Source organism: Taudactylus pleione, unplaced genomic scaffold (assembly GCF_031769625.1).
Source record: "Taudactylus pleione unplaced genomic scaffold, aTauple2 ptg000055l, whole genome shotgun sequence".
Lineage (NCBI taxonomy): Eukaryota > Metazoa > Chordata > Amphibia > Anura > Myobatrachidae > Taudactylus > Taudactylus pleione.
The window spans coordinates 14,402,319-14,429,448 of record NW_028284457.1 but is presented as its reverse complement, the minus strand read 5'-3'; the positions used below and the strand labels follow the sequence as shown (position 1 = coordinate 14,429,448).

Below are 27,130 nucleotides of genomic sequence, written 5' to 3'. Positions count from 1 at the left end.
TTTCTGTCTTTGTGAAATGTGTGGGCTGTAGCCGCACCTGCATCCTTAAAGCAGCAGCGACAAGCGTGCGTCTGTCTGTTAAAGGGTGGTGTAACCCTCAAAGTGCTCCAAAAAATAAAAAAGATTTTTTTTATGTGTTTGTGACTTGTGTGCGATGTAGCCGCACGTGCAGCAACACAGTAGCAGCGCCAAGCGTGCGCCTGTGTCATAAGTCAAGGGCCGGTTTGGACATCTGGTTCGGACTGAAGGACGTTCCAACAATTTCTGACAAGTCTACTGTCACTGCATATGATACTGTCCTCAAAGCAGCAGCGACAAGCGTGCCTCTGTCTGTTAAAGGGTGGTGTAACCCTCAAAGTGAGCTCCACAAACAATTAAAAAATTCTTATTTTTTTTTCTGTCTTTGTGAAATGTGTGGGCTGTAGCCGCACTTGCATCCTCAAAGCAGCAGCGAGAAGCGTGCGTCTGTCTGTTAAAGGGTGGTGTAACCCTCAAAGTGCTCCAAAAAATAATATTTTTTTTTGTATGTGTTTGTGACTTGTGTGCGATGTAGCCGCACGTGCAGCAACACAGTAGCAGCGCCAAGCGTGCGCCTGTGTCATAAGTCAAGGGCCGGTTTGGACATCTGGTTCGGACTGAAGGACGTGCCAACAATTTCTGACAAGTCTACTGTCACTGCATATGATACTGTCCTCAAAGCAGCAGCGACAAGCGTGCATCTGTCTGTTAAAGGGTGTTGTAACCCTCAAAGTGCACTCCACAAACAATAAAAATATTCTTTTTTTTTCTGTCTTTGTGAATTGTGTGGGCTGTAGCCGCACTTGCATCCTCAAAGCAGCAGCGACAAGCGTGCGTCTGTCTGTTAAAGGGTGGTGTAACCCTTAAAGTGTGCTCCACAAACAATAAAAATATTCTTCTTTTTTTTTCTGTCTTTGTGAAATGTGTCGGCTGTAGCCGCACCAGCATCCTTAAAGCAGCAGCGACAAGCGTGCGTCTGTCTGTTAAAGGGTGGTGTAACCCTTAAAGTGTGCTCCACAAACAATAAAAATATTCTTCTTTTTTTTTCTGTCTTTGTGAAATGTGTCGGCTGTAGCCGCACCAGCATCCTTAAAGCAGCAGCGACAAGCGTGCATCTGTCTGTTAAAGGGTGGTGTAACCCTCAAAGTGCGCTCCACAAACAATAAAAAAATTCTTATTTTTTTTTCTGTCTTTGTGAAATGTGTGGGCTGTAGCCGCACCTGCATCCTTTAAGCAGCAGTGACAAGTGTGCGTCTGTCTGTTAAAGGGTGATGTAACCCTCAAAGTGCGCTCCACAAACAATAAAAAAATTCTTATTTTTTTTTCTGTCTTTGTGAAATGTGTGGGCTGTAGCCGCACCCGCATCCTTAAAGCAGCAGCGACAAGCGTGCGTCTGTCTGTTAAAGGGTGGTGTAACCCTCAAAGTGCGCTCCACAAGCAATTAAAAAATTCTTATTTTTTTTCTGTCTTTGTGAAATGTGTGGGCTGTAGCCGCACCTGCATCCTAAATGCAGCAGCGACAAGCGTGCGTCTGTCTGTTAAAGGGTGGTGACACCCTCAACGTGCGCTCCACAAACAATAAAAATATTCTTCTTTTTTTTTCTGTCTTTGTGAAATGTGTGGGCTGTAGCCGCACCTGCATCCTTAAAGCAGCAGCGACAAGCGTGCGTCTGTCTATTAAAGGATTACATCGGTGACAGCATCCAAGTAGGCATGTCAGACAGTCCGTAACTGTACTGGCAGGAAAAAGAAGCAATTTGGAGGTCCCTGTACAAACTGGCTCTATTTTACCTGAGTTGCCTCCCCTCCAGTGTGTACTCCGAAAGAGTGTTTAGTGCAGCCGGGAACCTTGTCAGCAAAAGGCGTAGGAGGTTGCTTCCACAAAATGTGGAGAAGATGATGTTCATAAAATGAATTATCAACTCTTCCAGGGAGACCAGCCTCCAGAACGTACAGAGGGACCTGTGGTTGTGGATTCCAGCGGGGACGAATTAATACTCTGTGAGGATGAGGATGTACACAACACTGAAGAGGGTGAGGAATCGGAGGATGAGGACGACATCTTGCCTCCGTAGAGCCAGATTGTGCAGGGACAGATTAATTGCCAGCTTGTTTTGTGGGGGCCCAAACGAACCAATCATTTCAGCCACAGTCGTGTGGCAGACCCTGGCGCTGAAATGTTTGGTTTGTTAAAGTGTGCATGTCCTGTTTATACAACATAAGGGTGGGTGGGAGGACAATTCCATCTTGCACCTCTTTTTTTTCTTTGAATTATTTACTGTTTGGGGCCTAGTTTTTCAAACTGCCATCCTGTCTGCCACTGCAGTGTCACTCCTAGATGGACCACGTGTTTGTGCCGCCCACTCGTATCTCTTAGCATAGTCATCCAGCTACCTCGGTGCAACCTTTTGGATATAAAAACACTATTGTGAGGTGTGAGGTGTTCAGAATAGACTGGAAATGAGTGGAAATTAAGGTTATTGAGGTTAATAATAGCATAGGAGCAGAAAAACACACAAATTCTGTGATTTTAGCTGTTTTTATGCTTTTTTTAAAAAAAAATACAGATCCAAAACACAAAACCCAGAACCCAAAACACGGAAGGGTGGTTTTGGCAAAACCAGTCCAGATCCAAAACACGAAGAAAGATCCAGATCCAAAACCAAAACACGAAAAGTGGCCGGTGCACACCCCTAATATATATATATATATATATATATATATATATATATATGTATGAGAAATTATAGCACCAAAGACAAATGAGATTCCTTTAATTAAAGTTAAAACCCGTTATTCAGGTGATAAGTTTTTTTCCAACAAAGCACTCCCCATAGGTGTGGGTGTCAGCTTATCAGTAAAAATATTAACAATGGTGATTTGTTAAAAGAAAAGTATATAAATAATAAAACTGATGTAAAGCGCACTGTGCTAAGTAAACACAACCAAAGTGTAAATGATAAACTGAGCAATAACAATATATAAACGTAATGTGCAATTATCGCAATATAAAGTGTATAACGTGCATATAGAATAAAGTGAAAATCAAGTTCTTATAATCATAAAAAATATATATAAATTTAATTACAAAAAAACTCTGAATATACAAGGCAACAACATACAATAGAAATAAAAATGCCACTGGCAGATGTTAAAAAACAGTTAGCATAAGGGAATAAAAAGGGGGGGAGAGAGGAAATAAATAGGGAATGGCTTATCTGGATATTAAAGGTAAGTTCATGGAAGGCGGAATCAGGAGTCTCCAACGCGTTTCGTCCGATTGTTGGACTTCTTCAAGGGATATATATATATATAGCAAAACAAATGTGGACCGTCACTCAGAAAAAGGATAAATACAACATACCGGGGTGCCTGGATGTATAGCACAACAGAAGCAGATGGCACTCCGAGACTTGAAAAAAATACAGACAGGCCGTGTATAATAAAATACTTTTATTAGACACGGTTTGTCTGTATTTTTTTCATGTCTCGGAGTGCCATCTGCTTATGTTGTGCTATATATATATATATATATATATAAATATATATATATATATATAAAAACAAGCAAAGTAAACGCAGCACTCAGGGGTCTCAATAAGACTCGTAACACCTAATTTCCTGGGGTCTATATTCCAGGAAATTTGATGTTACGTGTCTTATTGAAGCCCCTGAGTGCCACGTTTACTTTGCTTGTTTATTATAGCATGTTGACATGTTCATGCTGGCAATTTATGTTCAAATGACATATAATTTTTTAACATAGTCTCCAATTACTTCAATACACTTCTCCCATCGAAGCTCCAACATCTAGGAAAACGTCTGGTGAATGGTCCTCAAACCAGTAGTCATGACATCGTCATCAGACGCAAAAGTCTTCCCACGAATGTTCTCCGAGTTTAAGTGTGAATTACAGTAGGCGTCATCTTCTTCTTTTGCAGTTATTTATTCATTTTTCTCCACTTTTCAGTATTCTCCATTTGTCAACTTTTAGTGATGTTGTTCTTTTTATTATTCAACATCTGCAAAAATAAAAGAATTGTGCTGTAATATTCAATAGTGTTCTAATAAGACCTCTAGTACGTACATCTACTATTACGTCAGGACACAGACTTTTGGAACAACCCCCGTGTATGACAGTCTGTGACTGCTCTGTGAATAAACAAGCCAGTCCCAGAACACAACATGTGATAGATGCAGAGGTTACACTTGGGAGTCATCTCAGTCAACCCGATGCAGGTTGCAAGCCCTTCTCACTCCCCTGAGTGCAGCATGAGAAGCAGCACTGTGTGCATGCCCCAACAGTATTAACCCATTCAGCTCCTTATACTAAACATGATGCTTGCAGCCCAAACAACATGTGTAAATGATGCATTAAAGTGCAACAAAGGTACCTATATGAATAAACAGACATTGTCATAAAATAGTTTGTTAGAGATCATTCAAATAAAAACCTATGCACAGAAGATGTATCACATCACTGTATTTGTTGGATTATATGGTTAATAGTTAAGTATGTAGAATAAGAAACTCTCTACACTAGGGGTGGGCAATAAGTGGCCCCCCAGATGTTTTAAAACACCCCAGTATACCCTGCCACAGTTTTGCTATGTGGACATGCTAAAAATGTTGCAATGCATGCTGGTATTTGTAGTTCAACAACATCTGGAGGACCACTTATTGCCCATCCCTACTATACAGTAGGGATGGACATCAGAGGCTGATGGTTAGCAACCAACAATGATTCCAATTCGATGGAAGTACTTTTTCCATCGAATAGCGGGAATTTGATGGTTGCCAGCCATCGGATGCAGCTTTCTGATGCCCATCTGGTGGGTGGCTGTGAGGGGAGCAGAGCAGGGACCGTTTGTGGGCAACAATGGAGGGAGGTGATGACTCCAATGCAGGCATCTCATGACTGCTTTTGGAGAGTGTCTCAGTCTGCGATCTCATATGCAGTAAAAATGGCTCCAGCGTCTCAGTTTCAGCGGCCATTCTGAGTAACCAGAACTCCGATAATCGACAGATCAGCGGCTGGTGCTGCATCTTTGTACACAGTTGCTTGGATATGTAAAGCCACTGGAGGCTGCAACATTTGCATACTTTTGCACAGCTGCTGCGTACAAATTCGCAACAGCGGTGGCATTAGCGTTAATGATACTGACTTTGAACCTCTATACACTCCTGCCACGTGTATGGTCACATCACCTGACACCCAGGCAGACGCTGGTAACAACAATCATATTCAACTCCCGCCCCCACACACGCGGCGCGCACGACCCGGAAGTGATTCAACCGGAAGTGCGGCGCCGCTTCACATGGGGACTGATGATCAAAGAGGATGCCTATAAAAGATGGATTGCACACTAGGAACATCACTTGCCCTTGATAAAGTCTCTGGAAGAGATGAAACGCGTTGGGACATATATATTAGCATATGTACTTTTAACCTTAATCCCTGTTTGAAGGGTATTTTGCCATTTTTTTCTATTTTGTACCATTTCAATACTGTTCAATAAAACAGTGTTGTATTATTTGACAATCAGTCATTTATAGTACCATAGCCTCCCCCTGCATACTCACACACAGGGATTGCGGATACAGATTGACACAGGACCAGCAGACTTCATGGTCAGGTAAGCAAACATTCCATACCTAAAGTCACTGCAATTCTAGTGTCGCATGTCTCTCTGATACTACGTTCCTTTCCTGAGGTGGAGAGTGCAGTGGAGGAGAGGAGTTCACGTTCTCACCATACCCTGGTTAAAGGTCTCTTTTGCATACAAATACCTGCCTACAGTTTTTGCCTATCTGCAATTAGCTTAATGCTATAAGAATTTTTGAATATCCTGCCAACAGCTTTTGCCCACCTGATATGCATATTACTTGTTGATTGTTACATTACATTCATTGGAGAGACATATCCTGACTACATCATATTGGTATTCATGCCAAACTTGAACTCCAGACGTATAAAATTCTAGTCCTGAAAATCCAGCCTCAAGTTATTGCCCACCAGCTTGATAACATAAGCAGACTGTGTTATATATATATATATATATACACTTATATATTAGAGAGCTGTCTTTCTGCTTAGACACCTCCCACCAAATCAATCCATTTTGAACACACAGCCCCAAGTTTTTGCTAACCAGTCTTTGTACGAAGCACTTACATATATATTATACGGGACTACAGAAAGTCAATTAACTTTATACAGTAGACCAATTACCACAGAGCGCTTTATCTTATTATTGTTTGTCTCTATACACTCCTGCCTATACCTTCTAATATCCTGCCTATACCTTCTAGTATCCTGCCTATAAACCTCTAAGGTTGACGCTATTTGTGTACGCAGTCATACATTAAATAAAGACTTTAGACCTTTAACCTGTGTTTCCAAAGCACAAAGTATTATTCAAGCAAAAGTACAGTCAGTTACACGCTATGATCTAAGTACAATTTAGCGCTAAGAATTATACAGACCCAAGTACAGTTATACATACGCATGCGCTATGGACCAGATCCTGGCATCAGCAAGAAACCTCCGTCAATCAGCATTCAGCAAGAAGACTTTCGACTGGGGTCACAACACACACATTTATACCCTCACAGAAACAGACAACATAAAGGAGAGGCTTGTCGCTGATGCCATTGGTTCCCAAGGGGGACGCATCTGTTACAGAGCATTTAACAGGTTGATTCAAATAGACACAGTCCAACCTCCGACAGCTGGTTGCCTCTATTTCCCGCCTCATGCAAATCCTAACAGTTGGTCATATCATGTACATTTCGGTGCTTTAAGTCTCTGCGGTCCATAAGTTGCGGATGCATGTTGCGATCTTTCCACCGATGATACCGGGAAGCTGTTGAGAGGATGCAGATCAGTAAAATACCAAGCACGGCATACTTATCATGTATTAAACCTGAGCTACTAAATAACCTTTATCTCACAGCATTTAAAATAAATGGACAAACTTGATTCTTATACTTTAAAGCTTATGGAACCTTGTATGTAAATATGTAATGTGTAAGTATGTGGGGTTTGATGTAAAGACGCTAGTTAACTTGGGGCAGATGCGTGCGCATGAGGCTAATAAACAGCGTTTTCATTCGCTAATCTGCGACTCGTTAACAGTGCAATTGTGCGTGTTTATGTGTGTATGAGAAATAGTGAAAAGATGCAATCGCATGATGCTAATAGTAACATCGCCATATTAAGTGTGAATTTTGCTAAAATGGCGCTGGGCGGCCATTCACAAAATGGCGTCTTGCGATCTCATTTTCAAGATGTCATCTTTATGATCTAATTTTAAGCTGATCTTGTCTCATCCAATTATCCAGCTTTGACAGCGTACATCTATGACTTGGCCCTTTGTCCACCAATACACATAGCTGATCTGTGTCCAAATTACTTTGCATGCCAGTAACTGCATGACGTTCTTCCTCCTCTGCTGTGCTGTATACCTTCCACAAGTAATTACTAGGTCTTCAGCTATAGCAGCTCCAAAAATCAGCAACATGACATGCTTGCCCTGTTATTGCAGCCAGAGTAACACTATAGTAAAATTAGTAAAACATACATGGCAACTTTCTTGCTGGTCGCCACAGCAAGGTGGCGTGTGGGGTGTCGCGGCATAGGTGGGTGGTGCGATTGTGTCATCATGGCCCCGCCACCTGCTATACAATGCTGAGATTATCTGCATTGTAAAGCAGGGAATGTAGCTATGATGACGCGATTCAGCTCGAATCACGTCATCAGACGCCGTTATCGCCCACTTTGCTCGGGAAGTGCCACCCAAGGACAGTAAGCAACTATGCAGTACCAGTGCTAAAAGGAAGTAGAAGCAATAACAGAAAGAGACATGCTCTGGACACGAGGACATGTGGGTGCATTTCTAATTCATCATGGCAACTGGGATATGTACAGGGGCGTATCTATAATGGGTGCACACACCCTGCACCCATAGTATTACTTACCTCTCTGGAGTCCCACGTCGGCGCGGTGGTCTGGCGCTGTAAAAACTACTGGAAAATGGCCGCCGCAGCCATTTTCCCGGTCACCTGCGCAAACTCTATAGACTCTGGGCGCACTCTAGTGCCCAGAGTTTATAACTACGGTGCTGGCCGCGCACAGCTCAGTGCGCTGCTGGCCGCAGGACAGAGAAGAGGGGGCCCATGTCAGAGACTGCACATGGGCCCCCTCCTCTCTAGAGGAGGGGGCCCGTGGATATGTACTAGGGTGGGTTGGAAAAAACTAAATTGCGAGTTCGAAATTCCAATAGTGCGGAAAAGTTGTGGATCCATAACAATAACATTTGTGCAAAATTTCAGCTCGGTTGGATCATTTTATTATCCCCCGTTGGCGCTTGAAGTTTTGAAAATTTGACACAAATTAGGATATTTTGTAATCAGGTGAAGACACGGCTTTGGGGCACATATTTTGGCAATTAAGTTGTTTTTAGGTGAAAACGCTTCAGTTGAACTCAGTTAGATACAAACCTTCGGGATAGACGTTTAAGAGGGGTCAGTGCCCCCCCCCCCCAAAAGGTCAAAATATTGCAATTTTCCACAAAATGCCACCTGTGCTGCGTGGCTCCTGAGATCGAGTGGCACTATTTTCAGGTATTCTGTTAATATTATTGTCTAGGTAGGGAGTAGGGATGAACATCGGAAGCAGCAGCAAAAGTATTTGATGGTAAAACCTATTTATATGATTTGTGCATGTGTAAAAAACCCTGCAGCGCAATTTGCAGGGGGTGGGATCGGGGCGTGGCTAGGGCCGGGGCCCGGAGCAACGTATACACTATGTCTTCTGTAGTGTAGCTAGCAGCACTGCTGTGCTGTGTGGACAGTAGGGTAGACTATATTTACATTTACAGGGCCTGATTCACTATGGATCGCTATTCTGCTTATACGCATGCACCACAGCTGCTAATATGAGCGGTGCTATTTAAATATTTGCATTCACATTGCAATCGCATCCTAACATAAGGACACCCACTTCCTACGCCAACGCATTAAAATCCAGTAGTATATACAGTACATAGGTGCTGCCCACACACATTACATACTGTGGGGCTCATGCTGAGTAAGGCATATGTCTGTTTCTTAAAATATGCAAATTTGCAATGCATATGCCTAGGTGGGCACAAGTGCATGCTGCAAAGTATGCTTTATAACTGTTGTTTCCTTTCCATCATGAAAAAATGAGCGCTCACAAGCGGGTCGATGTTGGGCCAGTGCGCATGCGCACGACAGAGGCGGCTCCGTCGTGCGCATGTGCGAGACCCTGATAGCGACGGACAAGCCGTCGCTCCGGGTCTCGCTACAAATGGGGCGTGCTGTCGATGGTGAGTGACAGCACGCCCCCTTTGGTGGGCGTGCCGGGGACATGGCTGCCCAGTCGGAGGCATTCCCATGGGAACGCCTACCGTCTGGGGCCGGCCCCACTGACATCACAAGTGATGTCAGTGGGAGTGCTCTCGGCTCTGATAGAGCCGAAAGCACTCCAGGGCTTGCGGCAGACAAGACCCTACCACAAGGGTCTCGTCGCAAGCCCGATGGTCGCGATGGTCAAGACCATCGCGACCATCTTCCATCATGACGTCACTCCCATAGTGCATTGCGGGACACGGAGGGCGGAACTCAGGAGTGCGCTCCGGCTGCCGCTGGCGCCGGGGGGGGGAAGAAAGAAGGAGCGGGCATTACACTCAGTGGGCACCCGGCAAATGGAAGGTGCAGGGGATGTGACCGCACCCCCTGCACCGCCCATAGTTATGACACTGGAGGAGGAGAGCTGATCAGCGGCGCTCCTTCTCCATGCTGCTCCTCAGCAGTGCCCGGAACGGCCGGGGGACAATGGAGCAAGGTGCACCCTTCAGGGCTGGCGCCCGGCGGCAAATGACTCCATTGTCTTCGGGAGTTCCGCCACTGTTCGCAATGGTTGCGCCTTCGATCAAGTTTCTGTCGAGCTGAAGCTTCCCGCATCCTGTCTGAGTGCTGGTCATGTAAGAGGCCAGGAATCTGCATCCCCGTTTCCAGGAACGGTGACTTGGACCCACAAAATATACTCATCTGTGAGCAATTTACTCATAATGACATGAAAAATGACATGGCTTTACTGACTAGACCTTACTATTTAAATTAGAGATGAATGGTTCGGTTTTGACTGGGTTCCTTTTGCCAAATTAGCGCAAGTTTGGATTTATGTTATTGGCTATCCAAAACACGGGAGAGACGGATAGCCAATAGGATGCCATTTTTGACATCTGAACATAACTGAGTACAACCGAACCACTCATCTCTAATTTAAATGCCTCTCAAGAGCATTATTATTTATGGGGGTTGGGAGTGTTTGTACCAGAGGTTCTGTTACATGTCCCAACACTTTTACCCTAAGATTAAGAATTTTTTTCCACCTTTTCACCTACTCACGAGGTGTGTACTAAATGCCATATTAACTCCTATTGACAACTGCGGTACTCACGAAGTGTATACCAAACGCCATGGTAACTCCATTGACAACTACGGTAAACTAAAGATGTGTACACACGGTAAGATTAAAATGGACTATATGAACGATAATCATATTGATCATATAGTTATCGTTCATATCGTGCATTTTCCGCCTACCAACCACCTGCGATTGCCGTTAATGTATGAACGATATCGACCATCGCCCGTGTATGCAGACCAACCTGGTCGATATCGACCAGGTTACTATAACTATCGTTATAGTAGTTGGTGGGTACATGGTGTGCTGGATGATCGATATCGATTGTCCAGCACACCCGGGAGATCAAACAACGATATCGTTGTCGATCGTCCCGTCTGTACGCAACATAACTTGGATTTCTAAGCAAATAGCAAAGACTCACGAATGCAAGTTTTGACCCATGAATCGCGGCAAAGTCGCAACTATTTGAATGCGGCCCTTTGTGTACGAAATATGTTATGGAATTAGTTAGCCCCTCGATTTTACTTCATGAATCTATGAAAGCATTTGAAACTTGACACAAAAAATTTTATTATTTTTTTTCATATAATCTAGATGAAAGATGAATATGCTGAATACACAACTATGAAAGATGTTTTGAAAGGTGAAGAAAATCTACATATAGGTAATGGAGAACAATATGGAGACACAATTCCTGAAACCAATATACCGGCAAGTACATATGGGAACAATCGGATGTCAGACATGCAGAATGATTTCATCAATGAAACCACAGAGGTAGGGGACACACAGAAAAGTACTTTTTCAATATTTTCAGATAAGCTGATGAGTAGTACCCAGAGCAGCATTTATATGCCTGATTTGGATACAATTAATGACCAGGGCACTGTTATACAGGATGACACTGAAATGTATGGAGACAGTGCTCCAGGATCTAAAATCGCAGGAGGAAGCCAAGCGGAGACAACACACAACAGAGAGGTGCGTAGGACCAATGAACAAAGTGATGGTTATTATAGTACAGAAGGAAGCACACTCACTGACCTTCCAGCCTACAATGACAGTGATGCAGACATAAAAGACCCAAATATATATCTTCCCTCTAATAATGATGAATTCAGTAGCACTCTTGGATGCACTGGTGGACTATGCAGAAACTCATCCAACTACTTAGAAGATCTTGTGACACAACAAACAACAGATGAAGACTTTTTGCAAACCACAATAAGCAGCCCTGGTACTGTTGCATATGTAACCAAAGAGCAAAATACAGTAAACCGCACTGTCAAAGGGAGCGCAAAACCAATAAAAACTGTTTCAACAAACAAGAATAAAGGGAAAAAGAAACCTGACAAGTCTAAAGTGAATGAAAAAGAATCCCCGAAAAAATACAGCACTGGAAGAAATGTCAAATTTAGCAGAAGGCACAGACAACGGGCTGCGAAATACGGTGGTAGCCGTCGTCATCCTCACTATCACAGACACAGTTCCTCTGAAAGTGACAGTGACAGTAGCCAGCAACACAATTAATAGTAGGACTGCAAATAATTACCACTAAACACCTAGAGACTGAGTGATGTGACACTAGATAGAGACATGATTACAGGGAATTGTCATTAGAAAATCACTGTAATATATTATGGACACAAATAACGTTTCTAACTCGATTTTATAAAAAAATATTAAGGGTTCAAAAGATGCAGCCACTTGTGGCATACAAGGAACCATACAGAACCTTGCTCACTCTCTGTAATCCTCCTACATACACTAGTTTTATTTTAGTCATAAAATCTTTTTTGAGTAGTCTGGCAGATTAATCCTACAATAAAGCTCATGGCAGGTGGCAGCAGACTGTAGCATAAGGAATTCATACGATGAAATAGGAGACAATGGGCATGTTTAAGAGGTGAGCGCTATGCGACCGTTGCTGCGTCTATTGCCGGTTGTACGTCTGCGACTTTAATGGAAATGCCACTACAAATCAATTCCCTACTATACATCTGTGCGTATGACGGTGCAAGGAATGAGACGGCCACTGTGAGCGTCTGTAGATGCTGTTATACCGCCTGGTGCATCCTTAGACATCACCATCAGTGGCACCATGAAAGCCACCATCAGTGGCACCATGAAAGCCACCATCAGTGGCACCATGAAAGCTTGCACCAGCCCTATGGCAAAGGCAGATTTTCATCTAAGTATGGCCTCCTATGTGAACAATGAAGCGTCTGTTTAAGCAAAGACTATAGCAACACGCCCGCGACACTCCAATAAAACACCCATAACACGCCCCCATCTCCATGCATCTGTTTAGCAAAAGTCACTGCCCAGGAACACCCAGGTCTTTTCCGAGACATTTCTGATACCATGCATCTCAATCACAACAGCGCCTTTGTGCATCTGAGTTTTTAGGTATCTTTGTGCACGCACAGTAGAAAAATATCACTGAACTCCATGAATATCGGCATTGCGTGCGTCTCTGAGACAGGTCCAATGTGTTTGGATAGATATAAAACCAGTTGAAACGTTCAACCTCTTATCATTTTCCTTTAAAAATTCTAGTTTCAAATTCTACATAGCATATTCCAGTTACAGTGATTTACTCTGTTCCCATCAATATATTATTTGTAAATGATATGATGTCACACTGCATTTTGTGAACTATCAAACATGTGCCATAAAATGATAATAAATGATAATAAATGATAATAAAAGTGCTGTTGAAAAAATAAATTTTATCTGAATTGTATTCCTGTTTGTTTAAGGTCATTTTATATTGATAAGCTGCACAGAAAGAGAGCTAACAAAGGCATGCCTCTGAGTATGGGGTGCGTGCCTTGAGCACTGATGGACACCTTGGATGTTTCGTGACCAGGAAGTGTACTGCAGTGTCTAGAGATCGGAGCTCAGTCAGCAGCAGCAAGAGAAGACATAGCGATGCAGGTAGGGAAATCAATAGACACTGAAGCTTAGTGTAGTGTGGAAAGAGTTACAGTGAGTGGGGTGAGACAGGCTGCAGGCAAACAGTGTTCTGCCATCCGGGCTCACTGTTCACATTCACTTTGGAGGGGTTGGGTACGGGATGCCTGTGCTCAAGATCCTGGCGCTCATCCCGACTGGGCTATAATGCCGACACCTACCGGTAAGTAAGCTAACCCTACCCCTAAACCAAACCCTCCCCGCAGCCTAAACCTAACCCATCCCCCCACAGCCTAAACCTAACCCTCCCCCCCACAGCCTAACCCCAGGGCCGCAACTAGGGGGGGCTGGAGGTGCACGTGCACCGGGTGCGCCGCTGCACCTGGCGCCAGTGTCCTCCAGCCCGGCGCCGCAGGGAGATTCCAAGCTGGACGCCCGCTGAGATTTTATTACCAGCTCCTTCTCTGCAGCGCCGCGCTAGCCGGAGGCTGGAGTTCTCTCCTGAACTCCAGCTTCCGGCTCTCCCCACAGGCACTATGGGAGGGATGTAATGACATCTGTCCCATAGTTCCAGGGAGCAGCCGTGCAGACCCGACGGCGTCAGTCACAGGAGGGGGTTTAAGGTAAGTTTTTTTTTTGTGTGTGTGTGTGTATGTGGCACTACGGGGGCATTAACAGGGGGTACTGCAGGGGGACTACAGTGGCATTACCTACAGGGGCATTACCAGGGGGTTCTACAGAGGCATTACCAGGGGGCACTACAGGGGCATTACCAGGGATCTCTACAGGGGCATTACCAGGGGGCTCTACAGGGTCATTACCAGGGGGCTTTACAGGGGTATTATCAGGGGGCACTATAGGTGGCATTACCAGGGGTCTCTACAGGGGGACTACAGTGGCATTGCCTTAAGGGGCATTACCAGGGGGCTCTACAGAGGCATTACCAGGGGGCACTACAGGGACATTACCAGGGGGCTCTACAGGAGGACTACAGTTGCATTACCAGGGGGCTCTACAGGGGCATTACCAGGTGGCATTACCAGGGGGCTCTACAGGGGCATTACCAGGGGACACTACAGGGGGCTCTACAGGGGCATTACTATTTGGGCACTACAGGGGCATTACCATATGGGCACTACAGGGGCATCACTATGGGGACATTACCATATGGCCACTAGTACAGGGAAATTACTATAGGTGCACTGCTGAAGGGGGCATTACTATAGGGGAATTACCAGGAGGGTGCCAAATTACTGTCTTGCCCCGGGTGACAAAGACCCTAGTTTTGGCCCTGCTAACCCTCCCTCTAGTGCCTAACCCTAACCCATAACTGTAGCATTAAGTGCAGCTCGGCTCCTGTCACAGTGAGGGAGCTGGAACTCCGCACCTCCGACACCCCCCACCACGCCAGTGATGATACCCATGGCACGGGCCGGGGTTTGGGTTGGGAAGCCATGCAACCTGTTAGTGAGACCATGCCCCATCTGTGAGGCCACACTCTCTTTTCAGCGGCGCATGGCACAGCCACATGCATGGCAAACTTCCCTGCACTGGGTGTCACAGCAGGGAGGGACGCCACTGAGTGGATGTCATGTCTTTACCAACTCTTTTTAAAAATGATGCCAAAGAAATAACCCTTATCACTTAACTTAACTCTGTAATTATTGCTTATCCCTTCCTTACCCCTCCTCCTTTATCCCACAAATTATGGAAGCCTAAATTGTGACTATTCAAAATTTGGCCAATGTGACTGCTGCAGTGTATAAACCAGTGTACCGGTCGCTATGCAAACAGTTGGCCAGGTCAGGATGCAAAAGTAGATGGCGGTGTGCATTAACAATTATTTACGACACTAAATGAAAATAGAATTTAATCCTTCCTTCCCTTAAATTACAGCCAGGATCCAAAAAGCAGCTATCCAACAAAACCCTAACATTACCACTTTTGCTGCTAATAGTAACAGCACTTCCAGGTTCTGTCCTGACAGTGTTACTGCACATGTGCATTCTTAAGTCACACATGTGCACTATGAGGCCCGGAGAAGTTAGAGGGATCCAAAAGGATCATCTTCACAATATGGCACTACTTTCCATAGGGAATAGCAGTACAGCATTCAATTTCCAAAAACTTTCAGTTTTTGTACTTTCATGAATAGAATAATTAATACGTCCACATATTAGTGTAATGTACATTGCATATTAGGTCTTTTGTGTGTGCAGGAGATAGTTCTTGTATTGTTACTTTGTTGTATGGGTCCTTAACTTAAAACATACAGAAACTACCATTATTTTATTAACTGGCCCATTCACCATGATGCATAAGCCCCATAGTAAAAGTTTGTAAATAATCTTTATTAAAAGATCAGAATTAATCAGTTGCAAATATTTTCAGGACAAATCTCGAAATCCTGATTGTATTTTATGCTAGCCTTGATAATAAATGTGAGGTTTGTACAATTTATTTTTAAAAAGACTCCTTTATGACCTTGAAATTATATAGTGTGTCATATTGTGTTTAACAGGGTGCACACATGAAACGTGCTTTCTTCAGGTCTAGATTAGTAATACATACTGCCACCTAGTGGGCTTCCAAGAGATTTTACAACAACAAAAAACCTTCCAACTCTGGACCTAATTGAGCAAGGATCGCAAGTGCAAAGCTGCACGCATGTAATAAAGCAAATGCAGCAGGAGGTGCATTTGCGATCCCAGCACTGCGACGAAGGTCACAGGCTGGGATCACCATCACGACTGTTGGTGGTCGATGGTCGCAATGGTGGACGGCCGGACAGCTGAGTAAACCTCAGCTTAAATGCACACTCGCAGAATGTATCCTGCACACGCGCAGATTCCCGACAATTGGGAATCTGCTTTCAGCAGTGCACTTGTGTGCACTGCTGAATCAAGCCCTCTGTGCATTTCCATATATACTATTTTTCCTGATCATTTATTTTATATAACTATTTTAAGCAATAATACATTAATCACACAGACTTGGATCTTAAAAGTGATGCCCACTCAAATGCATTTGAAAAGTATATACAGGACATATTAATATAAATGGCAGCACTAGAGAATCATCAATAAACAAAATGTATTTATGCTGGGTTTAACTTTTCAGATCACTTGATTCACAGTACAGTCACAGTACAGCCAAAAGAACTTAAAACATAGAGAGATTGTGATGTGATCTATTACAATATAGAAAATATAAAAAGGTTTCAATATCTAAACAAGATAAGAATTTATCACAAGATCCTGTTTATCCCTTATTACTAGATACGGTATGTTCTCAGGCAGCCGGCGGTCGAAATGCCGACCGCCAGCTTCCCGACAGTGAAATCCCAGCATGGCACTAATGATAGGCGTCTAAATAACGACGCCTATCATTAGCCCCATGCCGAAATCCTCTTCTGACGCCTGGCATACCGATTGTAGGTAAGCTGGGCGTCGGGAGCGAATAGCCGCGCGGGGGGAGGGTTAGGTTTAGGGTCTCCCGGGAGGACTTAGGGTTAGGCACCCCCCCCCTGGAGGGTTACAGTTAGGCTGGGGGAAGGGGGAGGTAAGGGAGAGGCACCCCCCGGGAGGGTTAGGTTTAGGGTGCGGGGAGGGGGGGTTAGGTTTAGGCATCCCTGGTGGGAGGCTAGGGTTAGGCACTAAGGGGAAGGTTAGGCACCCCTAAGGGAGGGTTAGGGGGCGGAGGAAGTTAGGGATAGCCTACTTACCTTCCCCATCGAGATCTTCATCTGGCGGACTTTCAGTGTCGGTATTTCATCCCCCGGACTGACGTCTGGTGGTATAACATAACGATTCCCTAGATACAGATGTTCTGGGCATAAAATATATAATTTGACTAAAGGAATTTTAGGTACTTGCCTACCTCACAAACTGTTAAGGAACGGGTATAATCTTTTAGAGGGTATAGTCCTGCAACAGCCTTGAGGGCTGGAACACTGGCTAGCTGCAGCTTGAGGGCTGGTAAGCAGCCTTGAGGGCTGGTAAGTCTTTGACTAGTCGTGACCCGAGGGCAGTGAGATGAGATGAGTTGCGGCCTGTGGGCCATGTAGCAGCCTTGAGGGCTGGTAAGACTTGGCTTGTTGTGGCCTGTGGACCATAAGACAAGATGCGGCTTTTGGGCCGTGTAGCAGCCTTGAGGGCTGGTAAGCCTTGGCTTGTTGTGGCCTGTGGGCCGTAGGACAGGATGCGGTCTTTGGGCCGTGTAGCAGCTTTGAGGGCTGGTAAGCCTTGGCTTGTTGTGGCCTGACGGCGTAGGGCAAGATGTGGCCTTTGGACCGTGTAGCAGCCTTGGCAAGCTGTGGCCTGTGGGCCGTATAATGATATGCAGCCTTTGGGCCATGCAGCAGCCTTGTGGGCTGGTAAACCTTGGCAAGCTGTGACCTGTGGGCCGTAGAACAAGATGTGGCCTTTGGGCCGTGCATCAACCTTGGCTGCGGTAGACTGATGAAGGACCTGTGCCGCCGGGTTGACACAGGCGATGGTACGCTGGGTTGCATACTTAGGATGCTGTGTTGTGGTCTGTGTCGCTGGGTTGACACAAGCGTTGGTACACTGGATTGCATACTTTGAACTCTGGATTGCGGCCTGTGCCGCCGGATTGACACAAGCGATGGTGCGCTGCATTGCAGCCTGTGCTGTCGGGTTGACACAAGCAGCTGGACGCTGAAGTGCGCCCTGTGCCGCTGGGTTGACACAAGCAGCTGGACGCAGAACTGCACACTCTGGACTCAGAGTGCTAACTGTGCCGCCTGGATAACACAAAGGTCAGAGCGTGGATACGCGAACCGTGCCGCCTAGATGACACAAACTTGACTGGATAACAGGAGACAACACCAAAACTGGAAACACATGAAACGCTATCACCAGCACCGGAGCAGCCTTCGCACCAGCAGTAAATAGTCACAGGAGCCAATCCAGGAGAGACCAAGGATCATGGACAGCTGATGGGGAGGAGTTCAGCAAACGATTGCCCGGCGTTCGCCTCACCCTGCGTTCTCAGTGTGGCGGCTTGTGACACAAATCTGCTACAGTATATAGAAGAGCTTATTGTTCTATATTAGCCCCAATTCAGTATTAAATATTATGACCACAAATAATTGGCTAAATTGACTTTGTAACAGGGGATGCAACCACTGTTTATACTTTAATATATGTGTTAACTTGTGACTAAAAAAAAAAAACCTATATAGCCATGCTTTTATATGTTTTTCTTTAGTTAATAATATATATAGTTACTGTGAAACTAAAGGGTCTACTAAAAATCGGTTTTGCCATCCATTGCAACCCGATGGACATCGCTGTTGGATTGCCATCAAATAAACCCAGCATTTAGTAAGAATCGGATTTGAGCATCAATAGAAGTCCAATGTCGATGAAGTATATTTTGTGTCTAAAACCCCGTCGGATTACCTGTTTCTGATAGAATCCACCGTTAATCTGCGGCCGATTTAAAGCACTGCACTGATCACTATGATCTGTGCATGCTTTGTTTTATTCTTAAATACTAATTTTTAAAATCAATAATCTGCCTCTGAATCCAGACTGGTATTGGAAAACTGGGGGGGGGGGAAATGGCATGAGGTCCCCCCCTATTTTCCAATAACCAGCAGTAGGCTGAAACAGCCAGTGCAGCTGACGCTATAGCAGGAGGACACACAGCGAGGGGTCTCTCTGCCATAACGGCAACCAACCCGAAACTGGTCAGCCCATGACTAGAATCCCTATGGAAATGGGGTCCCCCTTCTCCATGGACAACCAGCCCAGAACTCTTCTACGCACCCTCTGGGCTTTGGGTGCAGATGTGATAGTGACATGAAATGGATAAATAATATTATTCTTTACAGATGAACTACCTGCCCCAGTAAGGCTGACCAGGCTTGGTGACACTTGTTGAACCACAAGTGCTAGCATGCCAGGACATCAAGGGCCCGCAGGCACCTGTACTCCATCTGTAAAAAAAAATATTAAACAAAAGATAAGAGACACACACTGGATATTGTATTATTCTGAAAAATAAAAACACTCCCACACAGCCCTTGTTGAACCATTTATTACTCACAAAATATAACGGTTCACATCCTCTTCAGTTCATTTAGCATCCCTGAATCTTGGTCCTATGTTCTGTTGCCGTCTAAAGTTGAATTTATGATGGATATGCCCTTACTGAATCTCCGATTTGTAAGACCCACAAAATTGCCGTTTGGCAAAAAGTTTCTGCAGATTCAGACTTTCCGCCTGTTTTCAAAGTATCTCCATATTCAATTCCAGGATGGAATAAGCGGTAACTCAATGCAATGTAATAGGCGAAAAATATTTGCCTATGAATAGCAGGTGAAAAGAAGTGCATAATCTATATTTTGGGGTGCAAACATGGGGAAACCACCCAGAACCCTTGGGGCAGACACCCAAGGGACAAATCTACCCAAATAATTACCTCAAAACACCTCAAAAAAGTACTTTGGGGGCAAAAAAGTGGGGGGACAATTATAAAAACTAGCGAAATAAGGTTCTTGGGGTGTTGTATGGAGGGGCCAAGTGTTTTTAGGATTGCAGGTGCATGTGTGAGGGTGGTTTTTTATGTTTTTTAAACTTCACTTTAGAGACTAAAAAACATGCTAGCACCCATTTTCAAGTATCCCAAATTTGACTGGACTACTTATTTCACCAAAAAATACTGCTTTATGCCATTCTTCACCACTTTTGCAAAGACGCTAATAAGTAGCAGAAACACTTTTATTAGGGCTATTAGTACACATCTACATTGATTCTCTATGTTAGTGCATCTTTTTTTGGGGTACAGACTGATTTCCCGACTTCTGACAGTACTTTCTGCCTGTTCTACATTCCCTGCTTGCTGTTTTCCATTGGTTTGGAATTGAATAGGGCGAAAAGTGGGGAAACGCACGAAAAGTTTTCGCGTCTGAAACTGGCGATGTAGGCGGACAGTCGGACAGGCAAACCTTTCCGACTTTTCATGTCTAATTGAATACGGGCCAGAATCTGAAAAATGCAGAAAAACACAAAACTTGACGCTTAGTAAATTTACCCCTAAGAGGCAGATAAAAATCATATGAAGGAACACATTATGTACATTGAAAATGTACTTACTACTTTTAGCTTATCACAACATATGACTAAATATTGGAAACATCTGGATACGTTTAAATGTAAAGCAATTGAACATGTCTCTTTAGGAGGGAATAGAGAGTTACTACTGTGCAAAAGGGAGCCCTTCTGAATACACCAACTTAATACTCTAACATCAACAGGACTAAATAAAGACACTGGGCACGATTCAATTAAACGCAAAGTGAATAGAGCCAGGAATGAGCTCCCGGAGCTATTCAATACATCACGATGTTAGGTCGGGGAAGGCTCGTTCTTGCGCCTTAAACGGGCATTCTCCTACTAAACTTCCCGGCGCGATGTTGTTTTCCCGGCGCTAAGGGCAGAAAACAGCATTGTGCCTGGACTTTTGTGAGATTTCTGCTCGCATCCCCGAAGGGATGCGAGAAGAAATCCTAGTCGGGCTTAACAGCGCATATGAATTGAATAGCTCCAGGAGCTGATTCCCGCCGCTATTCACTTTGAATTGAATAGAATCGTGCCCACTGACTTAGTAGCATTCTTGGGATGTTAATGTATGTTACATAGCACAAACTCTTCTGTTTCTATTATTGCCATTCTAATGGCTATCTAGTTTATTATTTTAAATTGTGATTCTAGTAGTTACGGTATGTAAAGCAATATAATGTAGCATGTATCATAATCACTTAGATCAGAGGAATAACTGGTATTGATAATCCCCATTGCAAAAATTTGCCCCTTGAAAACTTAAATTTTTTGTTTATCTACTGTACTCAAATAAACACACAATGGAAACACAATTAGTGAAGCACAAGAGAAAGTCAAAACATATGTATGACAGCGATGATACCACATGCACATAGTTATGTAATGGAATCTAAAGTAAGTAAACAAAGTGATTATGTTAGTGTGAAATTAATTTTAGATGCTGTTTTACCGGCTGAGATTAAAATGTTAGGCCACATAAAAGTAAAATAGGAGTCTACTTTTACTAGTCTGTCGCTCTCTTCCAATGTCAAAGTGTGCTGTTTTTACCCGGGTTAGCTACTTTCCAGCCCCAGAACTTTTTTATAACATTAATGCTGTCTTTTTACCCCAATAGTTGGTGTGTAATATTTGGGGAGAAGTCAGAGCACTCATCTGTACCAGTCAAACAGGACTCTACTTAATTCACAACAGTAATCAACCAATGCCATGATCACCGCCTTATCTTATCTCACTTTGGGGCATAGTTATCACAATCCTCCTGGGTCATTCCATGTGAAATCACCCAGAAAAAAATTATTATGCCACCCACAGTCTCAGATTTTCATAAAACTTTGTACACTTGATACTACCTCAGAGCAACAACCCATTTCAAATTTTATCTTTGTACCTAATCCGCATATTACTTTGAAATTTTGGCCCTTTGTCAATCAGAATATGGAGCTTTCAGAAAACATGTTTTATCGACCTTGCCTAACTCTGAGAGTCCTTTACTTCATTCCTTTACTTCATTCCTTTACTTCATACTTAATGATTGATGCCAAAAAAAAGGTGGGTTCAAAACTCATTATCAACCTAAGGCAGATAAGTTACCATATCCATTTTTTTTTTTTTTTTTTAATTAACCTTAAAGTATACTTTAGAAGCCTATTAAAGAAAAATAATGGTATTTTGATTGCCTGTATGAGTATTTTAATGTTTAATTAAAAATCTCTCTTTAAAAATGAAAAATAACATTAGGCATAATTTTGCCCACTGGGGAGTATTTTAAGTTGTATACTTCTATATATCTGTGCAGATTTCTTATTATACATAGGGGGTATTCAATTAACCTGCGATTACACGTTTTCGTGCGAAAAACTGCTATTTTACTGCGAAAAAAACCTTTTCAATTAGCTGTAATAATTTATCGGGAATACTCTCCTTAGCCCTTAGACCTTGAGCTGTTGCAGCAGTGCTGCTCATCACTATGTGAATAAAGGAACATTTCTACCCACTACACGTGAGTGCAGCCTTTTACACTTTGCTGCTTCAGGAAGTGTTAGTGGTTATATATATATATATATATATATATATATATATATATATATATATATATATATATATATATTAGGGGTGTGCACCGGCCACTTTTCGTGTTTTGGTTTTGGATCTGGATCTTTCTTCGTGTTTTGGATCTGGATTGGTTTTGCCAAAACCACCCTTCTGTGTTTTGGGTTCTGGGTTTTGTGTTTTGGATCTGTATTTTTTTTTTTTAAAAAGCATAAAAACAGCTAAAATCACAGAATTTGTGGGTTTTTCCGCTCCTATACTATTATTAACCTCAATAACCTTAATTTCCACTCATTTCCAGTCTATTCTGAACACCTCACACCTCACAATAGTGTTTTTATGTCCAAAAGGTTGCACCGAGGTAGCTGGATGACTATGCTAAGCGACACGAGTGGGCGGCACAAACACGTGGTCCATCTAGGAGTGGCACTGCAGTGGCAGACAGGATGGCAGTTTGAAAAACTAGGCCCCAAACACTACATAATGCAAAGAAAAAAAAGAGGTGCAAGATGGAATTGTCCTTGGGCCCTCCCACCCACCCTTATGTTGTATAAACAGGACATGCACACTTTAACAAACCAATCATTTCAGCGCCAGGGTCTGCCACACGACTGTGGCTGAAATGATTGGTTCGTTTGGGCCCCCACAAAACAAGCTGGCAATTAATCTGTCCCTGCACAATCTGGCTCTACGGAGGCAAGATGTCATCCTCATCCTCCTCATCCACCGATTCCTCACCCTCTTCAGTGTTGTGTACATCCTCATCCTCACAGAGTATTAATTCGTCCCCGCTGGAATCCACAACCACAGGTCCCTCTGTACGTTCTGGAGGCTGGTCTCCCTGGAAGAGTTGATAATTCATTTTTATGAACATCATCTTCTCCACATTTTGTGGAAGCAACCTCCTACGCCTTTTGCTGACAAGGATCCCGGCTGCACTAACCACTCTTTCGGAGTACACACTGGAGGGGGGGCAACTCAGGTAAAATAGAGCCAGTTTGTACAGGGGCCTCCAAATTGCCTCTTTTTCCTGCCAGTACAGGTACGGACTGTCTGACATGCCTACTTGGATGCTGTCACCGATGTAATCCTTTAACAGACAGACGCATGCTTGTCGCTGCTGCTTTGAGGATGCAGCCCACACAATGCACGTGCGGCTACATCGCACACAAGTCACAAACACATTAAAAAAATATTTTTTATTTTTTGGAGCACTTTGAGGGTTACACCACCCTTTAACAGACAGACGCACGCTTGTCGCTGCTGCTTTGAGGATGCAAGTGCGGCTACAGCCAACACATTTCACAAAGACAGAAAAAAAAATAAGAATTTTTTAATTGTTTGTGGAGCGCACTTTGAGGGTTACACCACCCTTTAACAGACAGACGCACGCTTGTCGCTGCTGCTTTGAGGACAGTATCATATGCAGTGACAGTAGACTTGTCAGAAATTGTTGGCACGTCCTTCAGTCCGGCCAGATGTCCAAACCGGCCCTTGACTTATGACACAGGCGCACGCTTGGCGCTGCTACTGTGTTGATGCACGTGCGGCTACATCGCACACAAGTCACAAAGACAGAAAATTTTTATTTTTTATTTTTTGGAGCACTTTGGAGGTTACACCACCCATTAACAGACTTATGGGACACAGGCACACATAATTCACAAAGACAGAAAAAAAAGAATTTTTTTATTGTTTGTGGAGCGCACTTTGAGGGTTACACCACCCTTTAACAGACAGACGCATGCTTGTCGCTGCTGCTTTAAGGATGCAGGTGTGGCTACAGCCCACACATTTCACAAAGACAGAAAAAAAAAAGAAGAATTTTTTTATTGTTTGTGGAGCGCACTTTGAGGGTTACACCACCCTTTAACAGACAGACGCACGCTTGTCGCTGCTGCTTTAAGGATGCAGGTGTGGCTACAGCCCACACATTTCACAAAGACAGAAAAAAAAAAGAAGAATTTTTTTATTGTTTGTGGAGCGCACTTTGAGGGTTACACCACCCTTTAACAGACAGACGTACGCTTGTCGCTGCTGCTTTAAGGATGCAGGTGCAGCTACAGCCCACACATTTCACAAAGACAGAAAAAATAATAATTTTTTTATTGTTTGTGGAGCGCACTTTGAGGGTTACACCACCCTTTAACAGACAGACGCACGCTTGTCGCTGCTGCTTTAAGGATGCAGCTGCGGCTACAGCCCACACATTTCACAAAGACAGAAAAAAAAAGAAGAATTTTTTTATTGTTTGTGGAGCACAGTTTGAGGCTTACACCACCCTTTAACAGACAGACGCACGCTTGTCGCTGCTGCTTTGAGGATGCAGGTGGAATCTAGATGGGATTTGGAACCGGGGACACACTACCTCCATCAATTGTCTAAATCCCACTGCACCAATGGCGGATACCGGACGCACGTCTAACACCAACATAGCAGTCAAGGCCTCAGTTATACATTTTGCTTCACGATGACTGCTGTCGTAATTCATCCTCCTCGCTAGGGACTGTTGAAGGGTCAATTGTTTAGTAAAAGTAGGGGTGTTCCTACTTCCTCTCTGGGATGATGAACAACTCCTAGCAGCAGCAACAGCACTAGGAGGAAGTGGTTCTTGATCTTTCCCTATTTTATTTTTATCGGAGAAAGTTTGGTCCTCCATTTATGTGATATTGATATATACGTGCGGCTAAGGCGCACACAAACACAGAAAATATTTTTTATTTTTGCTGGAGAGTAGTGCACTTTGTGGGTTACACCACCCTTTAAGAAATGAGCCAGCCGGCCCTTTACTTATGGGACACAGGCGCATGCTTGGCGCTGCTCCTTTGTTGATGCACGAGCAGCCACAGTGCACACAATTCACAAACACAGAAAATATTTTTTTATTTTGTTTGGAGTGTACTTTGGGGGTTACAGCACCCTTTAACGGACAAGCCAGCTGGCCCTTTACTTATGGGACACAGGCGCATGCTTGGCGCTGCTCCTTTGTTGATGCACGTGCAGCCACAGTGCACACAATTCACAAACACAGAAAAACATTTTTTATTTTGTTTGGAGTGCCATTTGGGGGTTACAGCACCCTTTAGCGGTCAATCCAGCCGGCCCTTTATTTATGGGACACAGGCGCACGCTTGGCACTACTTTGTTGATGCAAGTGCGGCTACAGCGCACACAATTCACAAACACATAAAGATATATTTTTTTATTTTGTTTGGAGTGCCCTTTGGGGGTTACAGCACCCTTTAGCGGTCAATCCAGCCAGCCCTTTATTTATGGGACACAGGCGCACGCTTGGCACTACTTTGTTGATGCATGTGCTGCTACTGCGCACACAATTCACAAACACAAAAAAATATTTTTTTTTATTTTGTTTGGAGTGCCCTTTGGGGGTTACAGCACCCTTTAGCGGTCAATCCAGCCGGCCCTTTATTTATGGGACACAGGCGCACACTTGGCACTACTTTGTTGATGCACGTGCGGCTACTACGCACACAATTCACAAACACAAAAAAATATATTTTTTTATTTTGTTTGGAGTGCCCTTTGGGGGTTACAGCACCCTTTAACGGACAAGCCAGCCGGCCTTTTACTTATGGGACACAGGCGCACGCTTGGCGCTGCTCCTTTGTTGATGCTTGTGCAGCCACAGTGCACACAATTCACAAACACAGAAAAAATATATATTTTTTTTGCACTTGGGGGGAGCACCCCTGACAGACAGAGCACCCCCTGGACAACACTACAGCACCCTTTTAGGACAGGGACACTGCACAGGACTTTGGAGTGGGCACAGCCCCTATGGACAACTGACTGCACAACACAGTCCAGCCAGCCCCTATGGACTTTGAAGTAGTGGACACTGCCCCTATGGACAACAGCAGCACAGCGCAGCACAGCACAACACTACACTACACTACACTACACAGCCCAGCCAGCCCTAACTCCCACCCTCCCTCTTCACTGTCCACAGCCGAGTGAGAAAATGGCGCCAACGCGGGTACCTTATATAGGATCCAAAACCCGCGAGACCCGGAAGGCAGAATGATGACGTTTTGCCTCGATTTCAGATCCGAGTCAGGCGGGAAAAGTCGAGCCTGACTCGGATCGGCCTCGGATTGGGGGGGCTCGGGGGGGTTCGGATTTCAGAAATCCGAACCCGCTCACCCCTAATATATATATATATACTGTATATTTATATATATATATAAAAAAATATATATAAAATACAATCAATCCGAGAAGCTGCACTGTTATATCACAGAGTGTATAATGAGAAGTACTCCATTAGAGACAGTAAAGTCCAAAATACAAGCAAAAAGGATGGGCACTCACCAATCAGTAAAAGGCATATTTTAATTACTCACGAATCACATAGTAATGGTCGACGTTTCGGTCACGACAGGACCTTTGTCAGGACAGGAGAGCCACCACAAAGCTACCACCAGAGAGTCCCAAGACTCTGGATATAAATAAATATACAAATCAAAATACTCCCCTGGCGAGCAAAATTATGCTTAATGGTAATTTTCATTTTTAAAGAGAGATTTTTAATTAAACATTAAAACACTCATACAGGCAATCAACATCCATTAGTTTT

General features: G+C 43.9%; 1 protein-coding gene across 1 annotated transcript in view; it reads left to right on the top strand.

Moving 5' to 3' along the window:
* LOC148535189 (uncharacterized) overlaps nt 1–12,007 on the top strand; it is a 45,917-nt gene extending 33,910 nt beyond the window's left edge. The window contains exon 4 of the mRNA XM_088464458.1: nt 11,072–12,007. Coding sequence (XP_088320584.1) covers nt 11,072–12,007 — 936 coding nt within the window. The remainder of the gene's footprint in view (nt 1–11,071) is intronic.
* The last annotated feature ends 15,123 nt before the right edge of the window (nt 12,008–27,130 follow it).